This window comes from Pithys albifrons, chromosome 1 (genome assembly GCF_047495875.1).
Source record: "Pithys albifrons albifrons isolate INPA30051 chromosome 1, PitAlb_v1, whole genome shotgun sequence".
NCBI lineage: Eukaryota > Metazoa > Chordata > Aves > Passeriformes > Thamnophilidae > Pithys > Pithys albifrons.
Genome location: NC_092458.1, coordinates 23,505,871 through 23,523,576, shown reverse-complemented (window position 1 = coordinate 23,523,576; position 17,706 = coordinate 23,505,871). Strand labels below are relative to the sequence as shown.

At 47.1% G+C, this 17,706-nt stretch overlaps 1 protein-coding gene across 1 annotated transcript in view; it reads right to left on the bottom strand.

Annotated features, from left to right (window-relative positions):
- LONRF2 (LON peptidase N-terminal domain and ring finger 2) overlaps window positions 1-16,284 on the bottom strand; it is a 34,766-nt gene extending 18,482 nt beyond the window's left edge. The window contains exons 1-2 of the mRNA XM_071581429.1: window positions 15,433-16,284; window positions 915-1,033 (exon numbers count right to left, since the gene is read on the bottom strand). Of these exons, the coding sequence (XP_071437530.1) occupies window positions 915-1,033; window positions 15,433-16,177 (864 nt within the window). The 5' untranslated portion in view covers window positions 16,178-16,284. The remainder of the gene's footprint in view (window positions 1-914; window positions 1,034-15,432) is intronic.
- Window positions 16,285-17,706: the final 1,422 nt, after the last annotated feature.

The following is a 17,706-nucleotide window of genomic DNA, read 5'->3' as shown; positions in this document are numbered from 1 at the left end:
GACAGCACCTCTCCCCTTGCCCTGCAGCATGCCTGGCTGGAAATGAAGCACTAGCTGCAGCTCCCCTTGATGAGGCAGGCAGCTGAAGGGTTTATGCAGCTGAAGAGTTTATGCAACCTCTTTAGTCTCTACAGGAAGCCAAGGTCTGTCTTGCCCAGTTCCCCATGACACCCTTTCTCCTGAAAGCACCCAGAGGCTTTATCTGGTCAGACCTGTACTGCAGTTTTGCTACTGATGGGAGAGGGACTGACTGAAGATGTAATCCCTGGAGGGGAGAGCTGCTGCACATCCAGTCTAGCCTCAGGCAACCAGTGGTTACGATGGGCACCATATGCTTCTTTCATTTCTCTCCCCTAATGTCATTTCTGATGCTTGCTTCAGACTGCCCACAAATGAGTGTTCCCTGTAGCACTTCCTTTTGTTATAAAAAATCCCAACCCCTCTATGAATCACCATGACATAGATATGAAATCTCTGGATTAAAGAGGGGAAAAAAATCCTGAAATATAGTCTGAGGTGCTCCCACAAAGACACATTGGCCAGCAGCCTGTCAAGGCCAGCCACTGCCTGGGACACATCATCCCAGAGGGACCTGCCTGGCCATCCTGGGCTGCCAGAGACTTATGGACATGATTCTACTGCCAAGCTGCAGCACTCTCCGTAACAGGTAACAGGCACCAACACAAACAAAACGATACCACTGGCTGCCCAAAACCAAAATATCACCAGCTGGAGAGATGCTAAGGACCTTCCAGACATGTCCTAAGAAGAACCTGGCTCTCAGTAGACATTTTCAGCCCTGTTAATGCCACAATGTTCTTCCAACAACACCCTGAGCAGCCACTGTTCCCAGCACACAGAGAAACCCGAGAACAAGTTTTCATTTTGGTCTTTACAACATGCAAGCACTGTACCGCAGGCCAGTGGGGTTTGTTTCGGCAGAGGACATCAGCGTCGTGAAGAGCTTGCTGGTAGTTTTTCATCAACGTACAGAGCTCTGCCCGCTGTGCTATTAGTGAACACTTGCAAGGAGCTGAAAAACAAAAATGGTTGCAAGGAACTTCATTAAAAGAAGCACTAGGACATGTTAAATACAGTAACCTCATGTCCAGCCCCAGTAACCTGAAAAACCACTACTGCATAACTATTATATTTATACCCTCCTGTAAAAAAAAAAAAGGCAGTTTCTTCATCTTTCCTTCTTAGAATATATTCCTGTCAGCCTAGAAGCAACCTCTGTGCTTTATCTAGCAGGGCAGCTTTCATATTCACATACAGGATGCCACCTGCTCTTTCCCTCACCTTGATTACAGGACATTTCAGAAAGCAGACAGAAAAGAGCTCCAAGTGTGTCTCCCCTCAGTGTGGGTTTGCTTGAAAGAAATCACCAATGCAGGACTTCAGCTAAACCATTCCTGGAAGCCACCCATTAACAAAAATGCACGCAGCCTTCACACTTTATATCCACTCACCTTCCTCAGGGCAGGCAAATCTCTCATGATCACACACCTTGCTTCAGTACCCACAAATTCATGAATCATTCAGTTTGCATGGATTATATGAACTTCTCAAGTGCTATTATTTTGTCCTTTCTACATATTAAGTTAGAACTGGCTGATCCATGTTCGGCTGGTCCACTGGCACCTCCAGCTCTTTTCTGCAGATCTGCTGTCTAGCCCAGCCCAGCCCACCCCTGTTGCACAGGGTTATTCTGTTCCAGGCACACCTGCGTCTGCAGAAGCAGGCAAGGCTGGTCAGCCCATGCCCCAGGTGCTTAGTCTGAATGGCAGCCCTGCCCTTCAGCATATCAACAGCTTCGTCCTCCCCCAGTTTGGTGTCATGGACAAACTCGCTGACAGCACACCTATTGGCTGCTGATGGAGGTTGTTAATAAGGTGCTGAACTGCACAAACCAATTACCAGCACCTGAGTAATGCCGCTGGTAGCTCAGCAGCTTTCAAGCCATTAGCCACCACCTTCTCTGATGGTCGAGTCAATTCTCCATACCTCTCCAGCACCAGCTCCCCATTCTTGGCAAGAAGGGCATTGCAGCGGGCTGTGGCAGCAGCCTTGCAAGACACACACTACATCCCAAGCAATGCTCTGGTTTTGTCCACTAAAACAATTATCTCATCTTAGGAAATCAGATTTATAGGAGATTTACTCTTGGTCACTCTTGACCTTCATATACTGGGAAAGGCTTCTGGAGGGCTGGATGCTGGCAGCTACGAGCAGTAACTTTTACCCAAATATGAGCTGGTTAAAACTATCAGAACTAGTAAGAAACTTTACAAAGGCTCCAAGGTGTGCTGAGAGATGGTATGGCACTTCTACAAATTTTAAACTTCACCTCCAAGCAAGCTCTCTCAAGACTTTTCCATCAAATGCCATCTTCTGCATGTCCCCACACAGTTTCCATCTCCATACTTCTCCTGCTCTCTCCAGCCTGCTTAGGCTTCACTATTTTCATCTCATTTCTGCCTGAGCATCCTAAACACTGTGCTCAGTAAGACGACATTGCCCATACAAAGCCAGGACACATACACATGTGTGCATGGACAGAGTAAGCACAACTGCTGCAGGTGCCACTGCTCACTAAATTATAGCGCCCACCAGACGGGATGGCCCTGGATCACACCCCCTTCCCACCGCCTCCCCTCCCTTGGGCTGGTGCTACCAGGGTCGTGTGGTTGCACTGAGAACAAAGAATCAATTGACCAAAAGCTAATTCAATAGAAACAAACAAATGGAAAGGTTTCTGAAGGTTGTTTTCCCCTCAACTAGTTCACTGTACAGTCACACAAATGCAAGTGCCAGGACAAGGGATGAGAAGGAAAGAAGCAGTGAGGAGTGCTGCCTTTTTAGGCTGTAGCATGGACTGACATCACATATACTAATTGTACAATGACATTATCGGGGTGATGCTGCTCCACTGGTCTCAGACAATGAGAGTCAGAGAAAACACTTAAAACAAGGTCTCCAAAAGCTAGTTCACAGTGAAATTCTGCACAGCTTTTTGTTCGGTTTTGTCTTGGTTTGTTTGGGTTTTTTTAACTATTACACATGAAGCTGCTGCAGTGATCCACATTTCTAGCTGATAATTCTTAAAAAAAGAATGCAATTGAAAACACTTAACCCATGATCTTCAGAAACAAGTTTTTTGTTTCTTTTAGCAGATCCTCAAATATGAAATTATTTAACTTAGCTACATTTGAACAGTGTGTCTTCTGTCTCCATAAAGTAAGAATGCGTAGTCTGTATTTCCATCCCTGTTATCTGCTGAGGGTACCTGTGTGTAGGCTATGCTGAGCGGGACAGAGGCAGTAAGGAGAGGTGGGCACCTCAGCAGGCAGGGCACTGGATGGGGTATTTTGTGGCACCACAGGGAAAGGAAGTCGTGTGAGATTAAAGGACAAGGCAAGTCAGCTTCCTGCTTCTGTTCACCACAGCACATTTTGACCACTATGCTTCCCTGCATACTATTCAACACTGTTCATACATTCAGCAGACCCAGAGAGAGAACAGTTTCATCAGCAGTTTTTCAGGATCTTGTCTCTGCTGCTAAAGTTTTAAGCAAAAAAAAAAAGCCATCACAAAAAGCACGACGGTGTGCAAAGGCTGCGGGTTCTCCTCCAGAAGTGAAGTCCAAAGGGTCTCACAATACGAAGGGAAAATAAAAAGCTACCGAAAAGAAAAAAACAATCCTGAGGCAAAACAGGAAAAGCTAAGTGTATTCAGAGCTTGTACCTCTTGTTCACTGAGCTTCAGAAAGTGTTAAGGTGTGGCCCATCTTAATGAGTAACTGGTAAGGAATGTTTAGTTAACTCAGGGAAAGGATAAAAAAACCCAACTAAACAAACAGCTTTGCTAAAGAGAGCACTATTTATGAGACTACAGTGTAACAAGTCTTTCAAAAGAGAGGAAACATCTAGACAAGATGCCACAGCTGCAACGGTGCCCAGCCACCTCCATTCAATTCAGGCTCCCCCACTCAACCCATGCATCCCTCATTGCCAGCCTCCTGCTGCCAGCAGGACTGTAACTGGGAGGGTCTGCAATTGGTCAGGGCAAGGCTAGATGGACTGAAACCTCATGTTCTTTGTCAGCTGAAGTGTGGCATCTGTTGGCTGACTCCAGCTTAGGGTGCAAGTGGAAGTGGGATGAAAAAGTGAATATCCAGCTACAGTCTAAATAACTACAGGGTTCCTATAAGCACCATGATATTGAGTTGCTCCATGCCACAGCAAGGACTGTGGTGATTATAATTAGTTGCAGAAGGTGGATGGAGAGGGCTTAACGACATATAGTCTGTGAACACTACTAGATGCCAGTATACAAGTATGCCAATATTCAGGGCCAGGCTGAACAACGCCTTGAACAACCTTCTGGTCTAGTGGGAGGTAGCCTGATCCACAGCAGAGGGAATTGGGACTGAATGATCTTTAAGGTCCCTTCCAAAACTTAACATTCTACAATTCTATACTATAATAACTGCCAAGTTTATCTGGTTAAAAAAAACAAAACACCACCACCAACAAAAAAAATAAACCCAAACCAAAAAAGTGCACAATAGCCAAGTTTGTTCTAAAATAATGCACCCATTCTTTCTTCTGGAGGTAAAGGGTGGGGGGGAAGATTTCTTTTCTGAAACAATTTATTATTTCAGGCCAAATTAAAAAAGAAAAGCGTAGAAAATGTTACTGTTTCCAAAATACCAGCAGATGGCATTTCCTGACTCAAACTCCTCCTGGGAGTCTGCAGCTGCACAGCAAAATTTATGTCCTTGTCAGCATCAGGGATGCACTGCTGAGCTCCCAGGATCTGTGGCTCCGGGCAGCTGGGACACAGAGACTTCCTCTGAGCCGCAGGTCCTGGGAGCCTTCCCACGCATCTCCCAGCCGTAATCCCACTGCACCAGACAAAAGTGGCCCATGCAGGGCCCAGAGCCGAGGGAGCTGAGTGGGTCTTTGCCTCCAGAATTGTCCTTTGCACTGCCAAATACTGCCTACCCTAAGTATGGCTGTCAGCTTCGATTTCTCCAAAATCATTAACTTTCCGCTCACACCACCTCTGTGCTCATCTGCAGATGTTTGTTGCATTGTGTTTTTACTTATTGCAGAAGCTAACATCCAAAATTACTTTTACAGATATGCCCAAATATTCCAGTTTTTAAAAAAACTATGCTGTTGAGTCTGGGAGGCTGGCAGAACAGGTCTCCCCAAAAATCTAATTGCCAGGAAGGTAATTACATCAATTAAGAGAACTTTGCCCAACCAAACATAGATGATGATAAAAGTTTTACTAAAACTACTGCAGAGATTTATTCCAGGAACTCAGGACAGAATGAACAAGCTTAGTTACTAGAACTCCCTAATCTTCCTTATCTGACATTTCTTCCTAGAAAATCACATCTTGTTCAAGCCTATTTCAATCCTAAGCATATCTCCTGAAGGCATGAACAGAAGAAACAGTGTCATCACAAACACCTTTCAGTCTTGCTTGTAAGGATCAGCCTCCTGCATAGGACTTCAGGGGAAATTCTTCACATGTTTTAAAGAAACTTCTGCCCTGGAGCGAGAAAGAAATTTGGCTTGCTCTCTTATGCATTTAGCTTGAAACAATTCTGTATCAAAAGCCTCTTCATAACCTTGAAAAATAATATGAAACATATATTTTCATTTCAGTGAGAAACTAGCAAGGTTTAGTCATTAACTGAACAGCAAACTAGTTGTTCTCTGCCAAACTTCATGAAGTATGACAAGTCCACATACAAAAAATGGATGCATGGGGTTGTTTGGTAAAAGGTGAGGGTGGCACAGAAAAAGGTGTGCATTTGATCGATTTATTAACAGAACCAGTGAAGTCTTTCAGGGCATTCAAATAAATCTTCATTTCACAGCAAAGATCAAAACCAGGGTCAGCTTCCCAAACCTGATTAAGGGGGACAGTGAACAAGACCACATACTTGCAACAAGCATGCCATGTTTTCTCAATTATTAGTCCACCTTAACTGAATTAGAAACTGGATTTAAGAAAAGCCTATGTATTTTCTGAATATCAGGGCTTTTCCTCCTTGGATTTATATCATTGCAGCCTTCAGGAAGTGAAGTAACCAAAGACCCAAGAGGAAATGTGCAAAAGCTTTTACTACACAGAGGATGCAACAAAAGATGCCTTTTCCTCTCTAAGTCCAGTCTGCAACCAAGTACTGCAACTACAAAGCAGGCACTTGCAGACAGTACTACGGAGGCACACACAACACCCATTTCCACTGGGTGACCAACACTAATAGACAGCAGTGTGTGACCTTAGGAGCTCTCAAAATAGGCTGCAGTGAGGACAAGGAGAGCAGGGCACCACCATCCCCTTCAGGAGCCTGCACCACCAGACAGCAATGGGTTTGTGCATGCAAAGGCCTCCTTCCTCATCCACACTCACACTGTCCAATCCCAGTGTAATAAAACAGATCAGAAGAGGTGATGTACCTCACATCAAGCTCTACTTAAATATTTTAATTTCTTTTACCTTCATACAGATATGAAGAATACTTCGTCAAGTCTTTCCTCCTTCAGAAGCACCCATTACAAATTTAAAAAAAACACCCCAAGCCAAAGTTTTGTCTCCTGTCACCTCCATGGGAAAGCTAATTCAGACACCACAAGAGAGCTTCAGTACGCAGCTACAGAGCTGGTCTATGCCTGACTGGGATTTCACCTCAACACCCAACCTAAGCACTCAACACACCAAAATAAAAAAGGAGAGGAAGTCTTTTTTTGAACTGGAGTGAACAAACTGCAGTCACCACTTCACTAGCAGAACTGAAGTGGCAGTGCTCTCTCTTGCCTTTCCACCTAAAGGTAAGAGGACATCCACCCACTTGCTGCTTTGCCCCGCAGCATGCTTAGCCTCAGTTGTGCTTGCTGGTCTGGGGCATAGGAGACAAAGAAATTCCCTTGTATTATCGCTCTGACTCAAAGAAAAGACACAGGCAATAGATTACTTTTAGGAAGATATAATTTTAAGATTGAACTAAGTTCTCTCCTGGCCTCCATTATTTTGCAGTCCAAAAGCCCAGGGTAAGGAACAGAGATCTTTCTGTGTGCTGAATAAAATGTTTTAAGATTCCCAGCAGTTTTATTTCTGGCTCAGTAAGTCCTCAGCTACAAAGATCCATACTGTTATTTAAAGCTGGACTGTGATCACCACTAAAGCACAGCTAATGACTTTTCCCACCATTACTCAGGAGAAACAGGGAAATTACATGCTACCCAGAAGAGCTGCTACACAAAGGATGCCACTAACTTTGCACTCTTGCTTTTGTGCTGCAGCTTTAGCCTCATGAGGCAGAAGCATGCCAGACCTACTACATTAACCTACAGTTTAGTTTGCATTTCCTCAACTGCAAAGCCAATAATGTTCTTCCCAAATCCATTAAGGGATGAACTGCAGTAGCAGTAGCAAAAGTCCAGAATTCAGGAAATGTCCCAGAGCGTAATATATCACACCATTGCTCCCTCCTATCCAAGTTTTAATGTTTCAACACTCTGCTGGATGCATGCTACTCTTTCAAGATAAGATAGCATGAAATAACACCTCCTCCCTGTATTTCCAGTTCCCACTCTACCCTTTGGACACTTGGGCACAGTTTCACGTGATGTACCCCAAGTCCATCTGTGGCCACTTGGCACCAGCATAATAAAACCAGTAAGTACACAAATGTGACTCATTTTCAATGCTTACTAGTTCACCCAGCATTTAGTTCAAGGCTGGGAAAGGTTTCCTACAAAAGCCTCAGTCAGAATGGAACTCCTGTCTCAAACAGCAGGTATAGAGACTGCTCCAGTCAAAATACCTATGGACTGAAGAGTGAGATTCAAAACCAAAACAAAACATTCTAAGAGGTCAAACCCTTGCCAGATGTCCAAAGTACCCACGAAAAAGCTCTGATCTTCCCATAGAAACAGGGAGCTATGCTAGGTGCACATGAACCTGTGACTGCAAGGAGACTCCAAATACACAGTGTGCTTTCACACAGGTAGGACCAGCCAAGTAAGTCTTCCAAGATCAATTTACAGCCAGATATTCTATCATAAAATTATCAGTGACAACCTAGTTGCCTTTTTTGACACCATTAGTATATAAGCAACCATTTCTACCAGTTACTCTTCAGGTCTTTATAACCTTTGCTCTTTCCACTTACAGCTTGTTTCAGAATTTCTGACTTTTGCAAAAAAAAGGACCTTCTTGTTTCTCAGTGACTACGTCACTGCTTCTGTCCTCAAATAGAGCTGGTGATTTAATACAATTGTAGAAAAGAAAGAGCACTGCAATACTAATTTTAAGATAAGGAAGCACAAGTCAGTTCTATAAATGTCTTCTTTCAAAAGCAAACGACATTCTGTTGTACTTTATCAAAGAAAAAAAATATGCTGTTTGAAGAGACTTCAAAAATTCTTCAGACTTTCTGATAAGTATGTATAGTTCATTCTCTAGGACTGCTGAAGTAGTTCAACTATTAATAGGAAAGTACATCTGGGTTACATATATGATGAGAGGAAAATCTAGTTATGTACCACTTAAGGTAGGGTAAGTTACATGAGCAATGTAATTGCTTAAAAAAAAAAAAAAAAAACAAAACAACAGCACAGCCAATGACTGTCTACTGTCATTGTCTACTTATGATGTCTCCTTCCCTTCACCAGTGTCAGATAAGGCTCCCAACCACCTTGGCTCTGGTCTTGCAGCACTGTAGTGTCCCTGTCTTCAGCAGAACCCATGCAACCAGCCAAAAGCTTCCAGAGATCCAACTACAGGATCTGAGCACTCAACCGCAAGCTCTGTACAAGCCAAGAGTAACATGAGCTTCTGCTCCAAATGACTTGACACGTTTCCAATTGTGTCACATATGAAGTATTTACTATTAGTGTTTTTCAAGCACTACTTCAAGTAAAAGAGGAGGGGTGGCTAAGGGGCAGAACTCTGGAAAATATTTTAAGTTTAAAAATAACACTGCAATTACTGCAACAGTCTATAGGTAACCTTGACTCCTACTTTTACACATTTTTCTGTCCATGTAAAACAGAAGTAAGAGGTTTTGGAGACACACTTTAACTGGATTCCAAGACATGATTTTACAAAGGGATTGGAAAGTTCCTTTTTTAGCACAAATCCTCTAAGCAGTAAGCATCTACTATTTTTTGTAGCAGGTAATTTCAGACACACTACCTCTCATTCTTCTCTTAAAGTCACCTTCCTTTAGGAGCTACAAAATTAAATATTCTTCTGATAAATTATTAAAATGACTGAACCATTTGCTGTTGCAGAAGTCGTGACAGCTGTCTACCATGGCTTTTTTGTGGTTTTTGTTAAATGGCTGGTGCAACATCAAAGACTGACTTCTTTACTACTGCAAACTAGAAAACGTACCCAAGACCCTGTGAGGAAGGAAGATTCAGTCAATCTCTTTTTTACCAATCAGAATAAGACGAGTGACCTTATCTTTTAATAGCAACCTTCTAGAAAAGGTGTACAAAGGAAGAGACCATTGAAGTGTACTAAATACACATAACTCAAATATAGGTACATATGGAAACAGCTTTCTTTCCACAACGCAACTTTGGTGTGTAAGCACATCATTAATGAGTCCAAGACATTAGAATACAGCAGATATGACATCAGTCACCTCCATAAAACTTTATGCACAACTCTATAGAGTTCAGCAGCTTTTCTTTACAGACAGGGACACACTTTTTTGCTGCTTTTGACCTTGACCCATGATTACACAGAAATCCATTGCCTCTCAAGGCTGCAGCAGGAAGTCACCAGGAGGCTGCTCCACTAGCCCACCAAGAAATTCTGATCATCCTTTCCCCCCTTATCTGATACAACTCAGAAATATGCTTGAAAAGACTGAACAAGTAATTTTGGGGGCATGGCAAAACACTTGCCCATACCTATCTCACCCATGGCTTTAAGTACTCAGTGCAAATCTAAGAATGCTTGGCTGGAAGTTTACCTATCCATGCTCTCAAAGAAGCAGCACAACTCCACAACCTGGCATTTACTTAGCAGGAAAATGTACAGCCATTGCCCTTGAATACACCTGCACTGAAGGCCTACAGCTCCCTTTATACCTCTTTTCTACTGCCTCCTGGCCTGCCCCATCCCCTTCATTCAATTCTTACAAAGGGGGAATTTGGAAGGCATCACAAAAATTTCCATTAATTCCTTGACAACAAAATAAATTAGTGCTGTGTGCCTACATTAAGCTTTCTTTTGGATCAGACCAATTTATGATGAACATCCACTGGGATTAAAAGGGAAAGGTTTCTCCAAAGTCTGGCCAAGAAAGGCAGATTCTCCTTTTTCCGCCAAAGCTCAGGAAAGTTCCTATATTTTGTTTCTAGAAACACCTCAAACACCACCCCGTGGGTTAGAGAGAGGGTCAGTGTGCAGCTCACCATACTAAGAGACTAGAAACGTGCCCAGGCTAGAGATCTCCAGTGCCCAGGCAGCAGCATCTCTCTTACTTGCCTCGCAGCACACCACCTCTGACACTACAGGCTTGGTACAAACTCGCCTTCTCTCCTTGGCCTTTCCTGCACCATCCTTTATCCTCTGGAAACAGATATCCACATAGAGGACTTAAGAAGAAAAGGCTTCCTTCACATATATATCCTTCACTGTATTTTTAAAACTCTGATACAGCTGAGCTTTATCTCCTACATATTCATTCTGAAATCCTTCGAATGGGTGGAATTAAAATGCTGGGCAATCTGAACAGCTACATGCAACAACTATTCACTCTCCCAGGAAAAATCTAATTTTGCTCAGAAAGAGCCCATCATACCAGAAGTAAACACAACTACATCGAGGGTTTGCTGAGCTCTCACTGCTCTCCGGATACAGCAACCTTCTCAGGCTTCATAAACTTTGCAGCAGTGGGTAATTACACATCAGAGCCAACATGTCTCAATGCAGAAACAGGCTGTCCTGAAACGCCAGTGTCCAGATACGACGTGTGCCACACTGTTGGGAGCCAGCCACAACTGCACTGCACAGAGCAGGCAAACAAGCAGCTACTTCATCACACCACAGGAGCCAGGCCACAGTCATCCCTTCCCACCCAAAGACGCTGGTTTGGGATTAGGGTCAGGTGGACACAGCAGGGGCACAGCCCTTCCCAGCAGAGCCCAGCCCTTTGAGCAGGCTTGAAACATCACCAAGACAGGCAACTGCCCGACACAGCCCAGGAACCAGCACTGCTACAAAACAGCTGCAGCAGGACTGCGCCAATGGGCTTTATATCTCCAAGCAGACATCTTCAGTCTTATTTCAGGAAAGGTACAGGATGACAACAGCTTTTTCAGAACAAAGGGCACAGAAAAATGCTGGCTGAAGCCATGAGCCACTACCCCTCCAACCCTCTTACACTCTGCACTTGCGTTGCCTTAGAAGCGCACCCTCATCCTGAGCAGAGATTGGCCTCCTTTAGAGCTGTACTTGGGAAAAGATCTAATCACAAACTTCCCTATGAGGCAACAGCCACTTGTTACTTCTGTAACTGCAAACTACTCTGCAGAAAGAACACAGAACTAAAACACACTCCAAAAAACACATCCTCAAAATACAATAATTTGTCACTGAAATCTAAATTTGTTTCAGGCACAAAGCTTGAAGTATCTGTACGCCTGGATACACAGAAACAACTTTGCTCCTCCCAGACACAGGCCCTCCAGCAGACAAGAGAGAAAAAAGGGTGCAGAAAGCACCTACTGCACAAAAAGACCCCAACCACAAACAAAAAACCCCACCCAAACCAATTCTGCAAACATACATATCTCTGTTTAATTGACCTAAGAGTTCATATAATCAAAAGACAAGTTAGAAAAGAAGGGATGTCTGAGAGGAAGCCTATCTCTCACAGATGAAATTCAGAAAGCTGGGGTAACAGCCACGACAACAACATTTGGACAATACTTGATATTATGATGGCTGAACAGCATAAAGCTTGGCACAAAAAGTGATCCAGCTGGAAACGAACGCTTTCTTTCAAGCAGCCTGACATGTGCTTGCTTTGAAGCGGTAGTAATTAGATACCTTGCAATAATGAGGGATCTATTCCAACGTCTATGGCAGCAAAAGAAAAGCCAGCAACTCTGTGAAAAACAGCAGAGATCACCAAGCTGTGGGCAGCTCATGGGGCCAAGGATCAAACAGCAAAGCTGATTTTCCTAGGAACCTAAAACCCCACACAACCACACCTGAATTCATAGCAGACTATCAGAGAGAACATGGGAGCAGCAGTGATGTTGTAGATCTGATAGTTAAGGACAAAAGAGGAACAAACTTGTTAAAGAGTATCCTGTTGTAACATTAACTAGGTTCAACTGGAAAAAGTTGACAACTTGAAGGCATGCAGACCTCTTCCAGGACCTGAAATTAGGAGCAGATACTCCAGATCACACCAGAAATAAGTGTACTGTACTGCCAGCATGACAGGAGTCTTTTGTAATTTAGAATTGAAGTACATGGAGATCTAACATGCAAATTGGAAGACAGAAGGACACGGTCAGATCAGGAACTAAAATGCAAATTACAAGACAGCAGGTCACAGTCAGAAGGAGAGAAGTCACAGGTAACTGAAAAACTTGCATTAATATTGCATCACACAAGGTCAGTTGTTGCAGAGTAAAAAATCCCACTGAACTGCATGTCCTGCCAAGAAACCTCGAGTTTTACCTAACTTTATGCTGCAATTGTATAATCAATGTGCTCATATGCCTTCAGTCTCTAAAGAGGAATTTTAAGGATACCAGGTCCTTGACACTCAATAGTAGTACATAAGCATTTGGAGGTTGTAAAAAGCAGTTATTTTCTCACACGTTAGAAGTTTGGTCTCCCTGGAGAAGACAAGACTGAGGGGAAAGCTCATTGTGGTCTACAGCTTCCCTATGAGGAGAAGCAGAGAGACAAGCACCTATCTCTTCTTTGTGGTGACCAGTGACAGGACCAGAGGGACTGGCATGAAGCTTTAACAGGGGAGGTTTAGGTTGGATATTAGGAAAAGATTCTTCACCCAGAGGGTGGTCAGGCACAGGAATAGGCTCCCCAAGGAAGCTGTCATGGCCCCAAGCCTAACAGATTCAAGACGCAGTTGGACAATGCTCTCAGGCACATGGTGTGATCACTGGGGCTGTTCCGCGCATTTCAAGTCGCCCATATGCTAACACTTAGCTACTGAACAGTTAGAAAAAAGTCGTGGCTTGTTTGGTTTTTTCTTCCTTCTTATTTACCCTGATACATGATTGGAAAACAAGGCAGCAACTCCAGCATGCCAAAAATCAGTACCTGACAAGAATTTCAGAACACGTGGCTCGTGCAGCAGTTCAACCCGCGAGAAATAGCATCAGAACACACAGAACATCAAAAAAGGTGAAGGGCTGGCAGGTGGGCTGCCCTTCAGCAGTAGAAATTTGGATCCACTACCTGAAAGTTACAACATGTAAGCTTACGGGCTTTGGATGTCATAAGCTAGCAAGATACCTGCTATTATTTTATTTTAAAGAAGTCTTATTAAGCAATTTTAGTGTCACTGACAGAGTGAGGACTTTCTGAACAGATTCCCAGAATGCTTGGGAAATCAGAAGACAGAAATCAGGATGCTGCAAAGGCGTTATCTTGAGACGCTTCCACACAGCAGCCATAGTGGGAGATTGTGTTCCAGAGACAGGAAGGGGAAGGACATGTGCTGTGTGAGAGTGCCTGCAGCACACTACAGTCCTCCCCCTCCTTTCAACCCCATGCAGACACTGCAAGAAGCATAGGCAACAGTGAGAACTAGTTCTCTAAAAACCACTTCAAACACTAATTTCATTCATGAGATGCTATTTTCCCCAGCAGTAGGACCTTGAACCCAAAATATTAGGAGGCTCCACTCCTGAAAACTCGCTGTATCCACCAGTGACCTACATTAAACCTCTCTGCCTGCTTAACCTTCCTTCTTGGGTTCTCCATCCTGTCCTACTTTAATAGATTATTACTTCAGCTAAACCACATAATAGTTTTACAGATACTCTCGGCTAGGACTGAAAAACTTGCATATCTAGTTGGAAAAGTGGAAAAACATAGCAGAAGTAATGGTTTCTGCAGCTAGCAGCAGCTGTGAGGTGACAGCATGCTATGCTATCCCATCCCAAACTTTTCTATCTCCAAAGCCTATCATGCAACCGTGGCAAAAAATGAAAGTGAATCAAGGACTAACATAACAGCGTGTTTCTCTCCACTGCGAAAATAAATAAATAAAATCAGAGCCGTTTATGTAACAACTACGAACAAGGAAAGCGATTGCACTCAATGCAGGGAGAGAACTCATTCACAGAGGAGAGGCAGAGTTTTCCCTACACTTGTCTTTCGAAAAGATTTCCCCGCAGGATTTAGTCTCTGTTAACACGACGGAGGCTTTCTCCCCCCTTCCTCAATTAAACCGGACATCCATTACGCTCAGACCGGAGGAGCGGCAGATCCCGGGGATTTGCCGAGATCCCGGCCCTCCCCAGCTCCACGCCTCTCTCCAGGCGTTTCAGATATTCCCGGTGTTGTACCTCCCCCTGCGCCGGCAGGGCAAACAAGCCGCACGCACACAGCCACTACTACAAGGCTACAACCGAGCGAACAGGATCCACCTACTACTCGGCGCAGAGCCTGAAAACAACCCAGTTTTGATAAACTAAGGCTGCCATCGGTTTGGCAGAGGAGGAAAGCAGACGGTGCCATTTTTATTTAAAGCCTGGCTCTTCAGAGAGCACTGCACGCAGAAATCCTGCGTGCCAACAAAGAGGCTACGCTCGTAACATGGGCGGACCATCTCCCCGAGGCAAGGCGCAGATTTATATTCAGTATTTTGCGCAGTGTAAGATAAAGAAATTTTCCGAGCCTTTACGCCTACTGGTATCTCATGAGATGTTTTTAAAGACTATGTCTTGCTTGAAATTGCAGCTGCACGTAGCTGAATGAATCCGATCCGCACACTCATTTCTTCCACGAAGGCGCGGTGGGGCTCAAAACGACCACTACTGCGTATCCTGCACTGAATTATGGATTCCCCATAAATAGGAAAGCGGGTTTTCTAGAAATACTGCATAATGAGTCATCGGCTGCGAGCAGCTAAACGCTAGGCACCTTGAGAGCAAGGACAGAAATACCAGTGGAACAAAAATAGCCATTCAGTGGGAGGAGGCGGGCGTGAGGAGACCCGCTGGCAGGATTCCTGCTCGTAACCTCCCCTCCACCAGGTGCCCTCTCTCCCACCACTCGCCGCAAACCCCCTCCCTCTCCGCACGGCTGCGGGGGCCGAGGTCAGCCTGAAGTCGGCAGGCAGCGCTGCGCCCCCGCCTCGCCCCCTTCCTCCTCCTCCCCGCCGGCGCCACTCACCCATCTCCAGGGCCTGGTTGTACTTCTCCAGGGCGGCCGGCAGCTCCTGGCGCTCCCGCAGCGCGTCGCCCTCTGCGCGGAGCCGCCGCGCCCGGCTCTCGTTGCCGAACCATTTGTGCAGCAGGTTGCCCAGCACCACGTTGACCCGCGGCGGGGCGGCGGGCGGCGCTGGCGCGGCGGCGGCGGGGGTCGGCTCGGCGGGGCGGCGCGGGCGGTGGCAGCGGCCGCAGTCTCCGGGCTCGGCGCAGCGGCGACAGTGGGTGTGCCCGCAGTGCAGGGTCACCGGCTCGCACAGCAGCCGCCGGCACAGCGGGCAGGCGAACAGCTCGGGCGGGCGGCAGCACGCCGGGTCGCACAGCCCCTCGCCCTCTGCCCCGCCACCGCCCGCGCCGCTCGTCCAGGGCGGGAGGCGCAGCTCCTTGTCGCGGATGCTCAGGGCGACGCTCTCCGCCAGCTCCCGGAGCTCCTCTGGCCGCAGACGCGCCAGCCGCGCCGCCGCACCGTAGGCGTCCAGCGCCTCGGCCATGCGACCGGCCCTGGCCAGAGCGTCGGCGCGGCGGAGGCACAGGCCCCGCTCAGGCTGCGGCAGCCCCGCCAGCTCCGAGCCGTAGATCTCGGCCGCCAGCTCGAAGTTGCCGCCGCGGAAGGCCTCCTCCGCCACCTGCAGCATCTCGGCGCAGGGTCCCCCCGCCGCCGGGGCCAGGGCGGCGGGGGGCAGCGCGCAGGGCCCCGGGCCCAGCTCCATGCCCGCGCGGCGCCGCCGGCCCCGGGCCGCCCTACTCCATGCTGGGCCCGCGGCGCTGCCGACTCCGGCTCCTTCCTGGGAGGGGACGGCGACGGAAGGGAGGAAGGGAGGGATGGAGAGGGGGCGTGTCACATCGCTGCAGCAGGGGGGCGGCTCCCGGAGGGGGGAAAGGGGAACGGCGAAGGGGATGGGGGACGGACCGGCTCTCGGCTTATGTAAGGGGCGAACGACCGGCTGAAGCCGCCCCCGCCCGGCCGTGCGCCGGGCCTGCCCCGAGGCTGTCGGAGCGCCGCTTCCCGCCCTTCCCCGCTCCCTGCGGGCCCGCCCGGCGGCCGCCGGTGCCGCACGTGCCCGTCCTGCACGTGCCCGCGCGGCGCCGCGCCCGCACGTGCGCCCGGCCCGGCGGTGGGTCCGGCGGCGGCACCCCCGGGGCCGGGGGGGTCCCGCCGTGCGGGCCCCGCGGGGCTCAGCCTCTCCCTTCCCCTCTCCTGGTGCCTGGCACTGCCCGCGCCCTCGCCGGCACTGCCCGACCCTCCCTCCCCTCCCGCCGTGCGCCGGGACCCCCTGGGCGCCTCCCCGGCTGGCGGGCCCGGCCGGTGCGCCCGCAGCACCTCGCGGGCTGGGCCGCGGTGCGTGGTCGGTTGCGGTTTGTTTTTATTTCCCTGAGAAAGCAAGCACGTGCTGTCTATTAAATAAATAAATAAGTGGGGAAAAGAAAAACTCAAACCCCACAGCTCTCAGAAAAAATCTTTTTCTGTAAGTGGCAGCTTCGCCAGCGCAGCTTGGGATCCGCGACTCGTGCTGAGCGCTGGCTTGTGTATCGGCAGCAACAATAAAAGATAATGCAGCTGGAAGTTAGTTAATCATGCGTGAGTCAGAGAGGAATCCAACTCGCTCCGCAGGAATAACAGGAGCGAAAAAAAAATAGGCAACGTTTATTTTAGACACAGCTGTAAACAAACTGCTCAGAGGGGCAGAGAGCCTGTCAGTCCCTTGGGAAGGTACCCCCATCCAGCTGCTTTTTGGACTGCAGCTGGACAGTGGAGGGTATTTTTGGCTTAGCCTCTCTCCTGGTAGGCCTCCAGCCCCGAAATGGTGGCCTGCTAAGCCCACGTCAGGAAAATCTCATTCATTAACTATTGTACCAAATAGTCTTTATACTATGAAAGTATTGATTTTCTAAATAGTATGATATTAACTTTAGATATATATAGTTTGTATCATACACGGCACAGTCAGTTTTAAGTAAGCATTTGTATTCATGTTGAAGTAAGCATGACCAAAGGGCCCCAGCTCTCAGCAAGGCACAGGACCTTTGTTTCTCAGATCCTCAAAGGTGTCCATGATGGATAAAGGATAACCCTGGACTACAATGTCATGCCAGCCATCCCAGTCCCTTCAACACCTCTGTGAAACCCTCCCCTTATCTGGCATAATAGATTGCAGACTGTAGCAAGACTGACTCCAGGAATGTTCAGATCAGTAAAAAAGCAGGTGAATGATGGCTGTAGAAATATTGTTGCTTTGCA